The following is an 18,305-nucleotide window of genomic DNA, read 5'->3' as shown; positions in this document are numbered from 1 at the left end:
GTGGTTCACTCTCAAGACTCCGGACCCCATGCCTCCTGTCCTCTGCCCCACCACCCTGGAGTCTGGCCTGGGGACCAGGTCCCTGGCAGAGAGAAGCTGGAAACCCAAGGCTGCCAGGTGGGCCAGGCCATGAGCTGCAGGTTAAAGTGAGAGGAGCTCTGATGGGCCTGAGACCTGGCCTGGGGGTGGGCCAGCCATGACTGGGGGGGGCATGTCCCATACTTGGGATTGTCACATGTAGTATTTCTAGATCTTTCCAGAGAAGACAAAGATCTGGATTTTTAAAAAAATGTGAAACCTCCAATTTTAAAGAAATGTTGGTAACTAACTAAAAAACAACAAAGAAACACTGAGTGAAAGAGATCAGCCGTGGGCCGACTCCACGCTCCAGGCTTCGACCTCAGCAGCCTGCCGGCATCGCAGGCCGTGCGCTCAGCCACAGGCCTGGCCTGAGTGCAGCCGGATGCCTGTTAAGCGAGAGGCCGGGGCCTGGCTGAGTAGGAGGAAGGGTTTCGAGGCAGTGGCGTGCGGTGAGGCAGTGCCGGGACGGGCTGAGCCAAGCTCACCCCCAGCACCCACCTCTTCCTTGGGTTTTACCGACAACGTCTATTCCTGGCTGTTCCATGGTGGAAAACAACAGGCCCCTGGGGGATCAAAGATTCTTTAGGAAATACAAAACGAAATGCGTTTTACTTCGCTTTAATTAAAAAAAACCATATAAATACATGCCAGGGTTTTTTTTTTAATAAGGAAAGAGGCTGAAAAAAAAAAAAAAAAGACAAACTCCAAACCTGTAAGGACTCCCCGCTTCCAGGTGGCAGGAGGCCTGCAGGTGGCTTGCAGGCTCAGCAGTCAGGGGTCCTGCCTCCAGAGGAACAAGTCTCAGTGGCAGCCTTGGCAGGGGGTCACCCAGCCCGTGCTCTATGACATGTCCCCACGAGGCCCTGTCCCTCAGACCAAGGGGGGTTTCTGGGGAGCATGGAGAGTCCTCCATGATGGGGTGGCCGGAAGCTGGAACGTGAGTCTGTGTGGATGGGGCAGACCCCCGAGGCCCACAGCTTCTGACCCCTCACTGGACAGCGGGCAGATGTCCACAGAGAAGGCTCAGGACCTGGGCAGGCGGCTCTGCTCCTGAAGGGCAGGATCGTCTCAGAAGCCCTTGGAGGACCAGCCCACCGGGGGCCCTCACCACAACCCAGGATCCAGAGAGATTGGAAACAGGAGGAGAGCAGGCGAGGAGCGGCATCTCTGAGCTCCCCCACCCAGCTCCGGGGGTGACAACGCAGAGTCCTGAAGGCCAGCCGTGGACAGGCTGGGAGCAGGCGGCCAGCTGGTCCTCCGCCCAGAGCTCTAGGCCAGAAACCACAGCCAGGGCCGGGCTGGGCACACAGTGTTCCCATGGGTGGGATGCAGGAATCCTTGGGTCCCGACCTTGCCAGGCCACCCCCACACATGGGCAGAGGCCCCCCAGGAAAACTCTCGGGAGGCTTGCCAGGACCACACAGGCCTCAGAGGTGGACCCACTTGTTCCAGTTGACCTCGTTGGGGAAGACGCGGCCGAGGCGGATGGTGCAGTCCAGCGTGGGCTCGTAGAACACCACGGGGCTCTCGTCCGGGCTCAGCGGCGCCTCTCCCACCGGCGGCTTCGAGAAGAGCGAGGCGGCCGCGGGCTTTCTCAGCACACACTTTTTAATGCAGCCCAGGGTCTCCAGCCCCTGCAATGGCACAAACAGACCGGTTTCCAGGGGAATTTAAGGACCACGTCCTCTGTACCCAGAGCGGCCTCCCAGAACAGACACAGGAGGGTGACCTTGAGAGACGAGCAGGGATTGACCAGGCAGGTTTAAGCAAGGGCCCAGCACGCGCGAGAGAAGGGCGTGGCCAGCATTTATACAGCGGCCCCGTGTTGAGCAGGGGCTGCAGACTGGCTTCCAGATGGGGGTGTGTGGCCCAGATCTGCTGTGAAGTGCGGCGAAATGCACACTGAACTTCCTGCTCCTGCTTCTGTCGAGGAGTCGGAACTCCTGTGCACACACGGCCGGAGCCCAGGGCGGCCATCAAGCCGAGCTGCCCTTAGGAGACTGTGGGCACCTCACCAGCTCTCCTGGCCACCCATGAGGGTTGGTCACTCACCTACCTGCCGGTCCCCGTGGGCATGCAAGCCCTTGAGCCCTGGTCTTGAGAAAGGGTCAGAGATAAGACCCCGTGGATGTTTCTGTGTAAGCCTAGGCAGCAGCTCGGGGCTGAAGGAGGACCTGGGAGGGACAGCTGGGGCGGGAACCTGGGGCAGGGGTGGGGGCTGTGGGAGGCTGAGTGCTGAGAACTGGGGCTGGGTGCTGGCAGCGCTGAAGAGCAGATGCAGGAGGAAGGAAATCGGTGTGGGGCTTGGCCGGCACAGCGACCTCGGAGGGCAGTGGGGCAGGAGTAAGCTTTGGGGGTGGCGGGGGGCGGGGATACCAGGGGCCCAAGACTTTTCTGAGGAGCTGGCTCCCTGCGAGGAGGCCAGTGCACCCTCGTGGGCTGAGCTGGTAAGCAGTGGCCGATCCCAGAGCTCAGCCCACGTGCCCACGGCCCCCGCCCTCTGAGACTGCGGAAGGGGAAAGGTGCGGTGGGGCCGGGACCCAGCGCGCCCTCCCCACCGAGAGGCTCACCTGGAGCAGCTCGAGCACGGCCAGCGGCTGCAGGACACCCTGGTAGTGCTGCAGCAGGCAGCTCTCGGGCACGCCGGGCCTGGTCATAATGTGGTACAGCACCGCCTCCATCATGCCCTTGACCACCGGCGCATTCAGGCGGCCGTCCACGATGCGCCACGGGCGCCCGATGAAGCGCACGCTCTCACAGTCCCTGCGGCGGGTGGGGGCGGGGGACACAGGCATCAGGCTTAGTGGGGGAGGGGAGACAGCTGATTCCACATGGCCCCACCTCGGCAGGGGCTGGGGACCACTTCCCTCCTGTTCTTTCGCCTCCAGCTCTCCTGCCGCCTGGAGGGACGGGCCCCAGCCCCCTCATCACCCCACACTGGCGGGGCAGGGAAAAGCCAGGACTTTTAGATTTACCAGCTTCCTCTGGGACCTGATAGAACCTGCAGGTTTTTTTTTCTTTTGTAGGGAAGACTTGACGGGACTCTTTACCTAGTAGCTGGTCCCCTTGTTTACTATACAGTGTGAATTCTGCTTAATGTAACTTCTTTTCTGCTTAAGCATTTGCACGACTATTGGTGCTCTGAAGTCAATTCTAAAACACGCAAGTTATAAATGCAGAAGAAAAGAGTCAACCTCCCAAACCAAGCCTAACCCCTGAGCTTTCCCTAAGACTGAAAGCAGGCTTCAGTTCTGCCTTTGCTATAAGTTGACCCCAAACATCTGGAAGAAAATGGGGCTGTCTGCATCTCTGTGTTTCTTACTTGGCATCATAAAGCTTACTTTCATTAACAACAACAACAACAAATGGCTGCATCCCCTTCTGACCAAGCTCACAGGTCTGTATGCAGAAGCTCTGCTTCTGTGCTGTATTTGGGGGTTCCAGGCACTTTCCTCACAAGATTTCTACTAAAAATTAAAGCAGTGACTGGTTTAGAAGTTTTAGTTGCTCAGTCATGTCCAACTCTCTGCGACCTCATAGACTGTAGCCTGCTAGGCTCCTCTGTCCATGGGATTCTCCAGGCAAAAATACTGGAGTGGGTTGCCCTTCTCCAGGGGATCTTCCCGACCCAGGGTCTGAACCCACATCTCCTGCACTGCAGGCAGATTCTTTACCGTCTGAGCAACCGGGAAAGTCTGACTGGTTTAGGTTTTTACTAAAAACGAAAGCGGCGACAAGTCTGCCACACAGAGTCCCAGTGTGGGACCCCAGGCTGGCTGGACACCTGGCTCTGACTATGTGACTGGGCCTGCCCAATCTGAGCCGGGAGAACACAGCCCTTCAGGCTGAGGGTGATGCACACGCTGTGGGAGGCACCCCTCGGACTTCCGTGACACCCACTGTTCCCAGCAGACGGGGCGCTACAGCCGTCAGCACTGCTGGGCTCGTCTACCTCGGGCAAGGGGCGCCTGCCTGGTCTCTGGTGAGGGGGGCCCACGGTCCCTCAGGTGTCTGAGACCCCTGGCCAAGAAGCGCTGTGCTTGACAAACCTTTGTGAAAGACCTCCAGGTAATAATCTACCCTGGACCTTGGGCGCCACCCTCCAAGGCTCTCATCGCCCCCTCCCAGCCCAGGCTGCTGGAGCCTGAACCACACTCACCTTTCCCATGCCACCTGGGAGAGGTTGCCAGCCGCGGAACTGTCTGCCAGACCTGACAAGAGGGGAGAGGCGTGGGAGACTGCAGAGGTGGGGCCCACCCATCTCTCCCCCGACTGTTCATCCCACACAGTAAGGCCGTGAGCACAGAGACAGCACCTCCCTCCTCGGGGCGGCGGGGTGTGGGGGCTGCACCCCCAGGACAGTATCAGATGGACAGATGGCAAGGTGCCAGTCTGGGGGCTGTGCCCAGGGCTTGGGGATGCCCCCGCCCCAGGGGAGTGAGCGAGTGCCTACCCTTCTCCAGAAGCCCTAACCACATAGCTGGGTGTGTAAACCCGTGGGAGAATTCCAGCAGAGGAGAGGAAAGGGGTGGGGGGGCACCTGCCAAGTTCCCTGGGAGGCGAGATCCTTCCCCTTCCAGCTTCCTGGTAAGGACACCTCAGGAAATGCCCCTTTCCAGAACCATGAGAGAGCCTCGTCCTTGTAATTAATTCACAGGTCGGCTAAGGAGCACGAGGCCCCTGCCCTCTAGAGGGAAGACGAGCGTCAACAGGCAAGAGCCTCCCGCTCAGTCGGGGCCAAGGAAAGCTGACGGAAAGCCCCCTCTGTGGCAACAGCAGGCTCCTGATCTTGAGGGAGGTGGTGTGGGCCCTTCAGACCCCGACAGAGAAGGGGCGGGTGGGGGAAGGCGGGGTGGGGACAGGCTTTGGTACCTCTGGGGTCTTCAGGGGCCTCCGGAACCTGGGCCTGACAGCTCAGCTGCTCCTGGCCTGGGAAGCTGGGCACCTCGACACCCTCTTGGTCCCCCGGCCCGGCTTCCGATGCACCTCCGTCCTCAGGAGCCGCGAGCAGGGCAGGCGCCAGAGTCCCCAGCTCCTCTTCGGCTCTGGGCCCTGGGCTGGGGGCCGAGCGTATGTCCTGGAGTGCGGGCCTCTTTGCGGGGGGCTCCGGAGCGCTCTTGGGGTCAGCACCCCCGCCCTGGCTGTTCGCGTCAGCGCCGGCCCAGCTGCCACGCCTCTTGGCGCTCTGGGGACTCTGAGAGGGCGGGGCCTGCCTCTCTGCGGGGCTGTCCTCATTGGAGGGCCCCTCGGGGGGCCCGGCCCGGGGGTCGTCCCTTTGAAGGTCAGCACCCCCCTCTCTGTCTTTCAGCCGCACTGAGTGCAGGAGCCAGGGCTGTGCATTGGCCACGGTCACCAGGCGAGCGGTGTTCCCGCCGACTTCCAGCACCTGCTGGTGCTCTAAGAGGTCCTAGGAAAGAGGGAGACAAAGGGGTCTGCAGGGAACCCCAGGGTCACTGGGGCTCGTTTCCCCTGCCTGAGTGTTTTAAGTGTCCTGAGCCAGTGGCCAGGCCACCTCCTTAGGGCAGGTGACTCTGCCTCAACTTCTTGGAGCCACAGCTGCACCCTCAAAGCTGATGCAACCTTACCAGTCTCGTTCTGCCCAGCCAGCTCCTCCCAGACTCAACATGCTGATGGCCAAGTGCTTCTGCAAAAATGCACACCCCGTGATGCCCCTCCCTCACCTGCCCTTTAAAAATGCTTTGCTAAAACCCTTCAAGGAGCTCAGGGGTGTTAAGGCATGAGCGGTTGTCTTCTGGTGTGGCCCTGCAATTAACTTTTCTCTGCTCCAAGCCCTGTTGATTCATTCTGTCTGGCCTTACTGTGCACTGGGCACACGGACTTGAACTAACAAGGCAGTGAGACTGTGGACCAGTGGCAGGGAGTCTGGAGACAGCAGAGAGCTGGGGGAGGACAAGGCCCAAGGCTTGGGTGGGGGGAGGCTCTAGCCAGCTCTGCTGAAGAAACAGGGCCCAGAGTGAACAGACGGACCATCTAACTTTCAGGAGAAGCTAGGGTTTTAGGCAATCTTCAGTGTTGACAACCAATTCAACTTTTGAAAAAAAATTCGGCACGCCCTGAACCAAGCCCACCCACAGCGTGCCTCTGGCCCAGGAGTTGCGACTCTGGCTTTTGCTTCTGCAGGCTACCTGAGAGCACAGCTCACCTGGACGTAGTCTGTGAAGGTCCTGGTGCGCTCACTGTCTGTCCTGGCCAAGGCAAAGAACTGTTTGCTCAGCTCCAGCCAGTCCACCCCAAAGCAACCAGCCGCTGCAATGGCCTCCTGGATCTCCAGGGCGGCAAACACGTCTCCGGGCTGGTACCCAGACAGCGCCACCTGGTGGACGAACTCCTCCAAGCTGCAGGTGTCCTCTGGGCTGTTTATCAGCCGTGTGAAGGTGTCAGGGAGGCAGGAGGGCCCCACCGTCAGCTCCTCCAGAGAAGGGTCTGTGGAGACCGAGAGGACGAGCATCAGCCCTGAGAAGCCCCCTGCCCTCCCCAGACCAGTGCACAAGCAATGCCGAGGCAGGTGCACGCCAACACGGATTCGCTGCTTTGCAAAAGTCAAGGGGTCGCTTTCTGGGTGGACACGGCTGGGCCCCTGGCAGTCAGGTTCCTGATACATGCCTCTGGGCCCTTGACTGCAGCCAACTTGATCCCTTGGGCCATTGGTTCTCCTGCTCACAACTCAGTGAAGGGGAAAAGGGGGCGCTGGGGCCTCAGAACAGAGCCCAGCAGCTCTGAAGGAGCGGGGGTGGGGGTGGGGGGCGGTCCTCCACTCTGGCTGCCTCGGGCCCACCCTTCCTGATGCTCACATGTTCACAGCTTCTGAGACCCTCTGAGATACCCTGGGACTTCTCCATAAATCCCCACTTTTGCTCACACCTGCCAGGGCTGGTTTCTGGTACTTCCTGGATAAGGTATCTCTGCTAAGACCACAAGCCTCAGGTTGCCACATTTTTGCCCAGGCCAAGCTCCCTACACAGTGTGGGATACTGATCGTAGTTACGAAACTAGATGGCGGTCCAGTGGATAAGAATCTGCCTGCCAATGCAGGGGACACGGGTTTGATCCCTGGTCCAGGTGGATTCCACGTGCTGTGGAGCAGCTAAGCCTGTGCACCTCAGCTCCTGAGCCTGTACCCTGGAGCCTGTGCTCTGCAACAAGCGACGCCACCACAACGAGGAGCCACAGCACCGCAACCAGAGAAAGCCCGCACCGAGCAATGCAGACGCAGTGTAGCCAAAAATAAACCACCTAGCTACAAAAGAGTAAACTCCTCAACTCGTGAAAACGAAGGCGAGTCAGATGGGCTGGGAAAGGGAAGGGTGAGAAGGGCAGGGACGAGGCCCTAGCATTCTCATTATATGTGCAGCGAGGAGAGACTGCCTGATACCGAGGGTGCGGAAACGGAGGTGAAAGTAAGTCATTAACGTTTCAGAGGCAATCAATACAAGAACGCAAAAACATGTAAAAATTGGAAAAAAAGGAGATAAGAGGTAATGAACGTAAGTGGAATACTCAGCTTTCACAGCAAGGGGTCAAAAGACTTAAGTAAAAAAGACCATGCTGAGCACTAACCACAGTACACACAGCCCAGGGCTCCCTGCAAACAAGCAGGCAACTCGGGCCGCATGCCCACCCTCCACTGCCCTCCTCACCCTGGGGTCGGCTGCTAAGGACAGGAGGGGTTTTCCTTTGCTTTTCCCTTTGGCTGGGTCAGCGGCGGCTTCCCCAGGCAGCCCTGGGAGCCTGGCCACGAGCTGGGGGTCTGGGCCTTGGGGTGGGCGGGGGCAGCGCTCACCCAGGAGCGCGAGCCTGGTGGGCTTGGGGGTGCAGCGCAGGCGGAACTTGACCAGGCAGGAGTTCACCACAATGTTGTCGTTGGGGTTGAGGTTGCGGTTGCTGACGATGCCGGGGACACAGTAGCCCTTCATCAGCAGGTAGTTGGTGTGGGAGGCCTGGTGGGCTTTCACCTCGATGCTCCGGCGCTTGGCCCCCGAGCCTTCGTCCAGGTCTTCCTCTTCGTCCTCGTCCTCTTCCAAGGTGCTGTCCTTGCCTAGGCTGGGAGCAGACAATGGACCTGGGTGCTGGAGCCCGGCAGGGCCTTCTCTGCTGGTCCGGCTGCCCCCTCAGGGAGTGGTGCTCTGGCCCTGGACGCCCCATGGTGTCTGGCTGAGGTCAGGTCAGCACGGACTGGTGTCCAGATTACCCGCCTTGCCCACCTTCCCACACTCCCCTCCCCACTTCCTACACCTGTGTCTTTGCAAGGGCTGGTCCTTCTGCCTGGAAACCCTTCCAGGTTTCTGTCCAAAAGACACCCATTTGTCCACTAAACCCCATTTTAGCTCTCAAGCCCTCAAGCAATGGTCCCTCTTCTCTGCCTCCCCATCCCTCCTGGCCACACTGTTCCAGGCCCTTCTCTTTGGCCCAGCCTAGCCACCCCCTCCTGTGGTTCCCCTGGTGCCTAGGGGCACCATCAGGAGGCACTGCACTGGAATTCCTGGTTCACAGACCCGTGAGCTCCTGGGAACCACTGCCGAGACCCTGCTGTCTTGGGCCACAGGATGCCAAGCACAAGGCAGAGAAATGTGTTTGTTGAGTGAATAAAAATGAGAATGAGTGAGCAAAGAAAACGGCAGACTCCCAGCCTGAGGGCAAGTGACGGTGCCCGTGGCCCTCACCTCTTAATGACCTCGTTCTCCACCATGGAGCTGTCCACCACGACGATCTGTTCTGGGATCCTGACGTCCACGGAAACAAGGCCCAGGGAGAAAAGGATCAGGGCGGTCACGCAGTTTCCTCCCGGGCCGTCCAAAGAGAATGCTACCAGGTCGCTCGCGGGCTCGCCACAGTTCTGGTCTTTGAAGGAGAAGTGATCGGCCTGGTCCCGCTTGCCCGCAGCCAGGAGTCTGCTGAAGAACTGGAACGATTCTGTGCAGACAGTGCTCGGAAACCGCCACGTGAAAATCCTAAGACAGGACGAGAAGGGCAGGGCCTTTCTGAGCTCGGGGTGCCGGAGGCCTGGGGGTGGACGGGCCGCGGGCGCTTCCAACTGGCCGCCCACACTGAGCATGCCGGCTTCTCCCTGGAAGCCCTCTTTCCATCTCAGACCAAGGCGCTGCACTGCAGGTTCCGTGAGGCCGCTCCCCGGAGCGCCTTCAAGGAGGCGCTGTGACTCTTCAGCTGAGCCAACACTCTAGGCCCCTCGGTGCTGAACTGGGGAAGGTGAACGTGCGTTGTGTCATCACCTTTACACGGTGAGCCCTGGACCCCTCGTGTGTTCAGCCTGTTTCCACTCGGCGCCTGCACACAAGCCCTCGCCTCTGTGCAGAGGGGTGGCTTTCGTTCCTTGTAACAACACCCTCTTGCTTATGAGCCACAAACCAGGTCTGAACACAACGGCTTCCAAAGGAAGTGTGTCAGTCCACGGGGCAGGCGGCCTGGTACAGCTCTGAGCCGTGGGACTAGGGACTGAGATCACACCCAACCAGGAGGGTGCACTTTTAGCCGGTCTAATCGTTGGTCACTCATTTCACCCAACTTGATGCGAAGAAAGGAAACAAACTACCAGCAAAACTGGTAAATGCCCCCTTATGAGAGACCGCCGGCATGAACCTTATTCCCAGACAAGGAAGGACGGGTGCTGATGAGAAACCTGGTCCCGGAGGCTGGGTCTCGCACAAGAGGCCACAAAGGGCCCAGGCTGCCCTGCCTGCTGATGAAGAGGGACACCTGTCACTTCCGCTCACCTGCGCTCCCTCCGCTGACAGGCCCCGCCCTCCCTGCTCACCTGTGGTAGGCCTGGGACAATTGGTAGGACATGGGCGCAAAGGGCAGAGCGCGGTTTTTCTTGGGGCCCAGCGTGTGGTTGACCCGGCGCCGGTTGACTAGGCTTCTCCGCTGGTAGTCCACGAAGGCCTTCACCAGGACCTGTTCCTTGTAGTCCCGGTACAGGCGGAAGGTCTGCAACACAGCAGGCCAGGCGTGAGTGGCGCTCTCCAGCCAGCAGGGCATGGGGATGGGAAATGGATACACAGACGCCATGGCTGATCATCCATGGAGGAAGGCTGCTGATGGGGGGGGCGGGGGTCGGGAGAGGCTGCGAGGCCGGAACGGACACTTGGGGTGCAGTGAGGGAGAGCCCAGAAGAAGCCCACAGCCCCATGGTCAACCTTGACCCACCAGCACATCCCCTTAGAGAGTGCAGAGGACAGGCAGGCGGAAAAGGCAGGCGCCTACTTCTCTGGATGTATGGACGCTGGGAGCCGACACAGAATCGTCTCTGATACCGGGTATCCTTCAGCTCCCACCTGAGCCATTGGCAGATCTGCTGGGGCTGATCTACTCTGAGTATGTTCCAGAAGCATCTAGGCTGTGCCACCTATAGCCACCGTCTGTCTGGGTCATGCCACGTCGCTTCTGCCTGTGACTGCCTGCTCTTCCGGCTTCTACCTGGGGCTCCCTGCCCCCACCTCTGACCACTCTGCACGGCAGGCAATGTAGCCCTTTTATGCCTACATCGGACCACATGTCCTTCCCTGCCTCCAAAGCCCTGGTGGCTTCCCTCTGCCAGGGGACCACCCAGTTCTAACACTGGACCCTCAAAGAATTCCCTAACCTCATTCCTGTGACCTCCCACTCCTTGCTGCCACGGGTGGGGGTCCCTGGAGAAAGGGTCTGCATCCTGCTTGGGGTCAGGTGCCCTCTCTCATGTCTTTCCATGCCCTGGGAAAGTCAGGGAGAGTGACAGCCCTTTGGCACCATTGTTATAGTCCAAGCCCCACCTGAAAATAGAGTTGGAGAAAGGAAAAGTGAGGCTGGGACAAGGCCCCACTGGGACGTGGGGACCACGCTCCTGCTGTACCCTGGGGGCTGGACTTTCTCGTGTAACAGGTGGTTGGACCCACCCCTGAGGTTGTGCCAGCTCTAACTCCTACCGGGCAGAAGAGCTTGTCGGGGTCCTGCCCCCTCCACTCTGGTCTACGGTCTCTGGGGGTGGGACCTGGGGTCCATGTGCTATAAGAGCTCTCCAGTTGACTCTGAGACACCCTAAAGTTTGGGACAGCATCCATCTAAACACATCAGTGGGATAAGAAACACCACCAGCCCTTTGTTCTCTAACTTCTTCCTTCAGGTTCCAAATTGGCTTGACTTGGTCATGTAAGCTGTAGGAGCTGAGTTTTAGGTTGCAAGATTAAATACAAACGTAGATAAACTCTACTTGGAATGCACTTTTGTGATCATTAAAAACAAGAGAAAGGCTTCTCTGGTGGCTCACGGGTAATGCAGGAGACACGGGTTTGATCCCTGGTCCGGGAAGATTTCACACGCTTCAGAGCAACTAAGCCCGTGAGCCCCCACTGTTGAGCCTGTGCTCCAGGGCCCGGGAGCCACAAGGGCTGGGCCCACGCGCTGCAACTACTGAAGCCCAGGTATCCGGAGCCTGTGCTCCACAAAGAGAGGCCACTGCAGTGAGCAGCGTGCTCACTGCAACTAGAGAAAGGCCACGCAGGAATGCAGACCCAGCACAGCCAGAAAAAGGGAGAAGCAAGCATGGGCTCGGGGAGCAGACTCCTCTCCGCTGGGGACTCGGAGCCACACAGACTCAGGTTTGATGAACGAGCCCTGGGATCTTGGTCACGGACTTTTTAACTTCTCTGAGCCAAGTTTTCACACCTATAAAGTACTAATCCCACCCCCCTTTCCCAGGCTCAGCACAGGGTTAAAGAGACCTGCCTTCTCCTTCATCCTCATTCAGCTACGATCCAAGCAGCATCCCACTTCTAGTATGTTCTCAGAAGATGTATAAGACTCGATGCCCGCAGAAAGGCAGCTTTCCCACCAGGTGACATTTTCTAACAATCAGAATACGCTGGCGCTTGTCCACTATAATTGAAAAGATAGGCTATGCAGCCCAGTTAGCTTCTCAGCTCTTCTGCCACGGCTCATTTCTCCTTCTCCCTAATAGGCTGCCTTCAACGTTAGATTCAAAACCTCAGCCCTGGGAGGGATTTTGGAGGTCACCAGATCCTGTGCCCATACTTCAGTGAATGGGCGGGGTGGGGGGGCGGGGGTCTTCCCTGCCAGCCCAGTGATGAGGACTCAGCCCTTTCACTGCAGTGGCCCAGGTTCAATCCTTGGTCAGGGAACTACTAAATCCCGCTAGCCATGTGGCAAAACCAAACAAACAAAGATGAATGAAGCTTTGGCTGGAGCCTCGGGGGGCAATCAGGGCCCTGAGACCTCACAGGTAAGAAGAGAAGGAGGAGAAACCCCATGGGCCCCCAGCCTGGGAAGGGCCCCAAGTCCTGGGACGCTGCTGCCAAGCTGTGTCCCCAACACCCACCTGGAATGACTGGCAGATCTCCATCTGTCTGTCTGAGAGGGCCAGTGTGCTCTGGATCAGGTTCTGGAGCACCAGGAAGTGGATGTCATCCACGCTGCAAGAGATGGGCGGGGCGGGCGACAGGGCCACGTGAGATGGGGGGCGGGGGAGGGGCAAAGTGCCATGTGAGATGGGGGGCGGGGGGGCGACAGGGCCATGTGAGATTGGGGGCGGGAGCAACAGGGCCACGTGAGATGGGGGCGGGGGCAACAGGGCCACGTGAGATGGGGGCGGGGGGCGACAGGGCCATGTGAGATGGGGGGCAGGGGAAACAGGGCCACGTGAGATGGGGGCAACATGGCCACGTGAGATGGGGGCAGGGGAAACAGGGCCACGTGAGATGGGGGGCAACAGGGCCACATGAGATGGGGGTGGGGGCAACAGGGCCACATGAGATGAAAGGGGGCAATAGGGCCACATGAGATGGGGGGCAACAGGGCCACGTGAGATGCGGGGCCACGTGAGCCCACAGGCCACGTGAGACAAGGGGGAGCGGACAGGGCCATGTGAGTCCACGGGCCACGAGCCACCGTTCATCCTGCTGGTAGATTCCGCCTCAAAAAATCTTTCCAATCTCCTGACAGTGATACAAATGTTCCCACTAGTCATAAACCCAAACAAAAGGAATGAACGGTGGTTTTTACCCCTTACTGACTGGTCCATTTCCGAAGGGAAAAAGTTTTATTCTAGTGGGTAAGGGGTGACAACCTAGGAACAGGTTTTCACGACAACAAACATGGGTGGTTACTGCTTTTTTTTTTTTTTTAACCCAAGTTTGTTTATATTATTTTTTAAACTTTTTACTTTTTATTGGAGTATAGGATGAGATGGTTGGATGGCATCATCAACTCAATGGACATGAGTGTGAGCAAACTCGGGGAGATGATGAAGGACAGAGAAGCCTGGCATGCTGCAGTCCGTGGGGCTGGTAAGAGTTGGACACGATTTACTGACTGAACAAGAACGACATAGTCAATTAGCAATGCTGTGATAGGTAAACAGCAAAGGGATTCAGCCCTGTATATTTTTCATCCAATTTTAAACAACTGTTTCTCCAATGAGAATAGGCTTTTCACTCAATACAGAGCTAAAAATCAAATATTGATTGTCTAAGATGGAAAGAAAAGTCTGAGTTTTCTAACCTGAATTTTCCTTGGGAAATTCATGGACTAGGAGTTCATACCCCTTCTCCAACCCGTCCTCAGGCGGGGCTGGTGACAGGCGAGGTGAGGGGTCGGCCTGCTTTTCCCATGAAGGGCCACATAATTTAGTCTCCATGGGCCCCATGGTTTCCACTGCAGCCCCTCAGCTCTGACGTTCCACCTGAAAGCAGCGCCGACCACACATGGAACGGGCGAGGCTGTGTTCCAATAACACTGGATTTCCAGAAAGAGGCGCCAGGCCAGATTGGGCCCTAGCTGATCCCCGAGCCAGGCTGCAGGCAACCCAGGGAGGCTGCAGGCAACCCAGGGAGGCTGCAGGCAACCCAGGGAGGCTGCAGGCAACCCAGGGAGGCTGCAGGCAACCCAGGGAGGCTGCAGGCAAAGGGCGCTGGGCCTGTCGGTTGCTGCTGGTCTTTAGTCCCTCAGTCACGGCCACTCTGCGACCCTGTGGACTGTGGCCACCAGGCTCCTCTGTCCACGGGATTCTCCAGGCAAGAGTACTGGAGTGGGGTGCTGTGCCCTTCTCCAGGCGATCTTCCCGGCCCAGGGATCAAACCGGAGTCTCCTGCCCTGGCAGGCAGCCTCCTTAGCACTGAGCCCCCGGAGGGCTTCGGGCCTGCCAGTACTTGCCTCTTAAGTTCATCCTCTTTCATGGTCTGATCTTTTCTGTCTCCAATCACCAAAACTCGGTACCTGCGTAGGAAACAGAAGAAGCACTTGTCAAGGGAACCCAGCCGACCTTCCTGAGCCAAGGCGACGCTCGAGTGAGATGGCTACCGATCGCCTAAACACTGGAAAACAGTAATTGGTAAACTCCCTAAAATTCAAACTCATACGTGTAAATTAAAATGAGAAAACACTGCGTTCTGCCCAATGAATGAGCGTGTTGTTAAGAATGAGAGTCGGGGAAATGAGGAATGCTCGATCACTGACCATCTCGAGGCAATAAGGAGATATGTTAACTTGCAGGCAGTGACTGTTAACTGTTACCGGAGGAGGAAGACAGCTGTGGGCTCATCACGATGACCAACAAGCAGAGAAAGGAGCCTGGGAATAAATAACCTCACAGGGGAGGTGCTGTATTAGGTGATCGTGTTACATGTTATCTCCCCATCTGTTTTTCTGAGCTCCATGCAACTTTTAAATTAAAAAAAATTTGGAGGGCCACACCATGTGGCATGTGGCATCTTAATTCCCCAACTGGGGATGGAACCTGCGCGCCCTGCGTTGGAAGCGTGGAGCCTCAACTACGGGGCTGCCAGGGAAGTCCCCCCGAGGTCCATGTAATACTGTCTCACTGTGTTTGGACCAAGCAAATAAATATAAAAATAAACCATAGAACTCTACCAAAAAACCCTTGGTCATTTATTTGTAAGCCATGTCTTTGGTTTCTATAACACTAAAGTCAAAATTCATCCTTGCAATAGTAAATTCTTCCTAAAATTTAGCAATAAGACAAAACACCTTTTCAGAAGAATGTGAACTGGTTTTAGTCAAACGAGAAAATACTTGGGACCATTTTTCTCTTTTACTTTGCCTTCCAGAATGCTCAAGATCAAATCTAGTGGTCAGCTGTTACAGCTGGAACTTTTTTTCTTTCCTGTAGATGGGTCATGAACTCACCTTTACAAATCTTTGTCTTCCTTAATAACTAAAAGTTGGCCCATGTGTTTATTAAAAACATGCAAGGACAGAAATTACAAGTAGTTACAGGCTGCCTGAAACACCTTCATGAGTGAAGAGAAGCCACACCACTTAGGAGTTCTGGATAAGAGTTTGCAGCAAAAGCAAAATCTATAAGTGACTACAGAGCGCTCCTTGGCCTTAGCACATGGCGGGCATGACACGAACTACTTGCTGGGTGAATGAAAGGATGAGACCCCCAACCGAAACACAGAGGGCTGGCTGCAGAGGTACCACATGGCTCACAGTGGGACCTGACAGATGGACGTCGTCTCTAGAGGAAGAAATTTGGAAATACAGTGGCCACAGGGAGTATGCTGATGAGAATGGTGAGAAGGGATTCACGTCCGGATGAGGCAGCAGAAACAGGCCTGGTTCAACAGCACTCAAGATTTTAAAACTGCACAGGTTCTGGGAAGCTCAAGTGTGTTCCTCTCCAGGTGCCCAGGGGTAGAGCTGGAAAGAGCAGGGGCTCTGGGGTCAGACCCACCTAAGTTCAAACCCTGGCCTGGGGCCTACTAGCACCGTGACCTTGGGAAGCTTCGTACATTTCAAGGTTTCAATCTTGACAAAAGCACTCCAATATCTGAGTAAGCCAGAGTGGGGCCACGCTGGAACGGAAGGGAGCGCCCCGTGGGGTGCAGGGGATGGTGGTGTCTCCCCAGTTTCAAGTCCCCCAGAGAGGAGACGAGAGGTGCAGAGTCAGAGGAGCACAGGGTTCGCTGCTGGGCCAGGTGAACGGCCGGTGGGGGACACACCTGTCACTGTGACGCACCCTCTTGCCCCAATGCCACACAGAACCTTCCTGGAGGAGCCTTACCTGGCAAACAGCTCCTCGAGCGTGTCTGGGATTTCAAGGTTTGGATTCTTTAGGGCTGAGCTGAACTTCTCTCTAAGCTTCGCCACGAATTCTTTAAACTCGCTGGCACAAACCTGTCGCCGTGAGAGAGTGAGACCTTAAGCCCTCTTTCTCCTTGAAGGGAGGCTTCACTAAGACACACTGAGGAAAATCCTGGAGCAGACACCTGGGGCAGCGCACCCCCAGAAACCCAGACGGAAACGCTGTCTCCTGTGCCCTCTCCCCAGCCCCCGAGACCACCGGAAAGGTGCCAGGTGCTCACCACTCTGGAGGTGGCGAGCCTTATGCCTGTACCGCCAGCGCTTGCCCCCAAGCCCCAAACACATCCCTCCATCAGCAGGCCTGTGTCCCCTCATCACCTCCCTCCCTCCTCTGCGACTCACCTGGCACGTCGGCCTCCACTCCCACATTCAGCCGTGAGCCCCAAGCCAGCCCCTCCTCCTCTGTACCCACCCCACGTCCATCCAAGACCAGACCCGGATCACAGCGTGGCCCCTCACCTCCTCGCCACCCCAGGCTCGTGCCTCCGACTCCTCCTCCATGGTGAGGCCGGCAAACCCAGCCTGTCACCCCGCCAGCCGGCGCCCAGGGCTCCAGGGCAGGGTCAGGCTCTTGCCCGACGCGGCCCTCCCACAGGGCACCTCGCCCCTCTACCTTCTCTGCCTTTCCTCGGCTGGTCCCCGGTCTCTATGGTCTGGGCTCAGGGGTGACACACCCAAAAGGCCCCGTGTGATAACAGACGGTCACCTACTTCCTTCATCCCATTCTTCCTGTGTGGTGGAGCCAGCCCCTACGTGGAGTGGGCAGGCAGCCTGCCCAGCCTCAGGGGTGAGTCAGGACGGATCTTCTGGAGACGGCTGTCCCCTCCTCCCTTGACACAAGGGCCCTCTCCCCACTTCTTCCTGCCTTGGGACTCTGTTGTGAGATGTCAGCTTCAACAGCTACCTGGCAGCCATGAGGTGACCAGTGTGAAGATGGAAAGCTGACCCCCGGGGATGGGGAGTGAGCGACAGAATGAACCTGGGACCCTGAAGATGTTTCTGCTCTGCTGCACCCATGTGGACAGCCTGCTTCCGGGCTGCTTAGCCCAGTGTTAGCTTTTCTTTGGTCATTAGCATCAGGCAATTCAGTTCAGTTCAGCCGCTCAGTCGTGTCCAACCCTTTGCGACCCCATGAACCACAGCACACCAGGCCTCCGTGTCCATCACCGACTCCCGGAGTTTACCCAGACTCATGTCCGTTGAGTCAGAGATGCCACGCAACCATCCCATCCTCTGTCATCCCCTTCTCCTCCCACCCTCAATCCTTCCCAGCATCAGGGTCTTTGCAAATGAGTCAGCTCTTCGCATCAGGTGGCCAAAGTACTGGAGTTTCAGCTTCAACATCAGTCCTTCCAATGAACACCCAGGACTGATCTCCTTTAGGATGGACTGGTTGGATCTCCTTGCAGTCCAAGGGACTCTCAAGAGTCTTCTCCAACACCACAGTTCAAAAGCATCAATTCTTCTGTGCTCAGCTTTCTTCACAGTCCAACTCTCACATCCATACATGACCACTGGAAAAACCATAGCCTTGACTAGATGGAACTTTGTTGACAAAGTAATGTCTCTGCTTTCTAATATGCTATCTAGGTTGCATCAGAAGCACTCCTAACTCTCCCCCTGTGACCTCAGCAGCCCGTGCTCTCTGGTGGGGTGGCTGCACTGTTCTGCGGTGTCCACTTACTTCTCTGCCTGACTCACTGGCCTCAGCTGGCGCCAAGGCTGGACACACACACAGCAGAGTCCAGTGACGGCTCAACAAATTGGGGGTAAGCAGACTGTGAGCCACGTGGCAGGGGAGTCTGGGTCTGGAAACACAGCTTCCTTCCTGGTCAGTCCCTGCCCAGCCCTACCCACAGAAAACTCAGAAAGAAAACTCATCGCCTATCTGTGAGCTTTCTGGAAGTCTGTTGCTGCTGCTGCTAAGTCACTTCAGTCGTGTCCTACTCTGTGCGACCCCACAGACAGCAGCCCACCAGGTTCCCCTGGCCCTGGGATTCTCCAGGCAAGAACACTGGAGTGTGTTGCCATTTCCTTCTCCAATGCATGAAGGTGAAAGTGAAGTTGCTCAGTCGTGTCCGATTCTTAGCAAC

General features: G+C 57.2%; 1 protein-coding gene across 3 annotated transcripts in view; it reads right to left on the bottom strand.

Annotated features, from left to right (window-relative positions):
- Positions 1-683: 683 nt before the first annotated feature.
- GTF3C1 (general transcription factor IIIC subunit 1) overlaps positions 684-18,305 on the bottom strand; it is a 79,329-nt gene continuing 61,707 nt past the window's right edge. Inside the window, exons 27-38 of one of the 3 annotated variants that reach the window (XM_052654450.1) lie at positions 16,133-16,245; positions 14,260-14,322; positions 12,428-12,521; positions 9,872-10,044; positions 8,763-9,050; positions 7,883-8,142; positions 6,245-6,525; positions 4,954-5,488; positions 4,241-4,292; positions 2,652-2,844; positions 1,525-1,715; positions 684-1,131 (exon numbers count right to left, since the gene is read on the bottom strand). In XM_052654450.1, coding sequence (XP_052510410.1) covers positions 906-1,131; positions 1,525-1,715; positions 2,652-2,844; positions 4,241-4,292; positions 4,954-5,488; positions 6,245-6,525; positions 7,883-8,142; positions 8,763-9,050; positions 9,872-10,044; positions 12,428-12,521; positions 14,260-14,322; positions 16,133-16,245 — 2,469 coding nt within the window. In that variant the 3' untranslated portion in view covers positions 684-905. Of the gene's footprint in view, positions 1,716-2,651; positions 2,845-4,240; positions 4,293-4,953; positions 5,489-6,244; positions 6,526-7,882; positions 8,143-8,762; positions 9,051-9,871; positions 10,045-12,427; positions 12,522-14,259; positions 14,323-16,132; positions 16,246-18,305 lie in introns of all 3 variants that reach the window. The other 2 variants (XM_052654446.1, XM_052654453.1) reach the window with 2 other exon arrangements.

This window comes from Budorcas taxicolor, chromosome 2 (genome assembly GCF_023091745.1).
Source record: "Budorcas taxicolor isolate Tak-1 chromosome 2, Takin1.1, whole genome shotgun sequence".
Classification (NCBI taxonomy): Eukaryota; Metazoa; Chordata; class Mammalia; order Artiodactyla; family Bovidae; genus Budorcas; species Budorcas taxicolor.
This window is presented reverse-complemented; position numbering and strand designations above follow the sequence as displayed.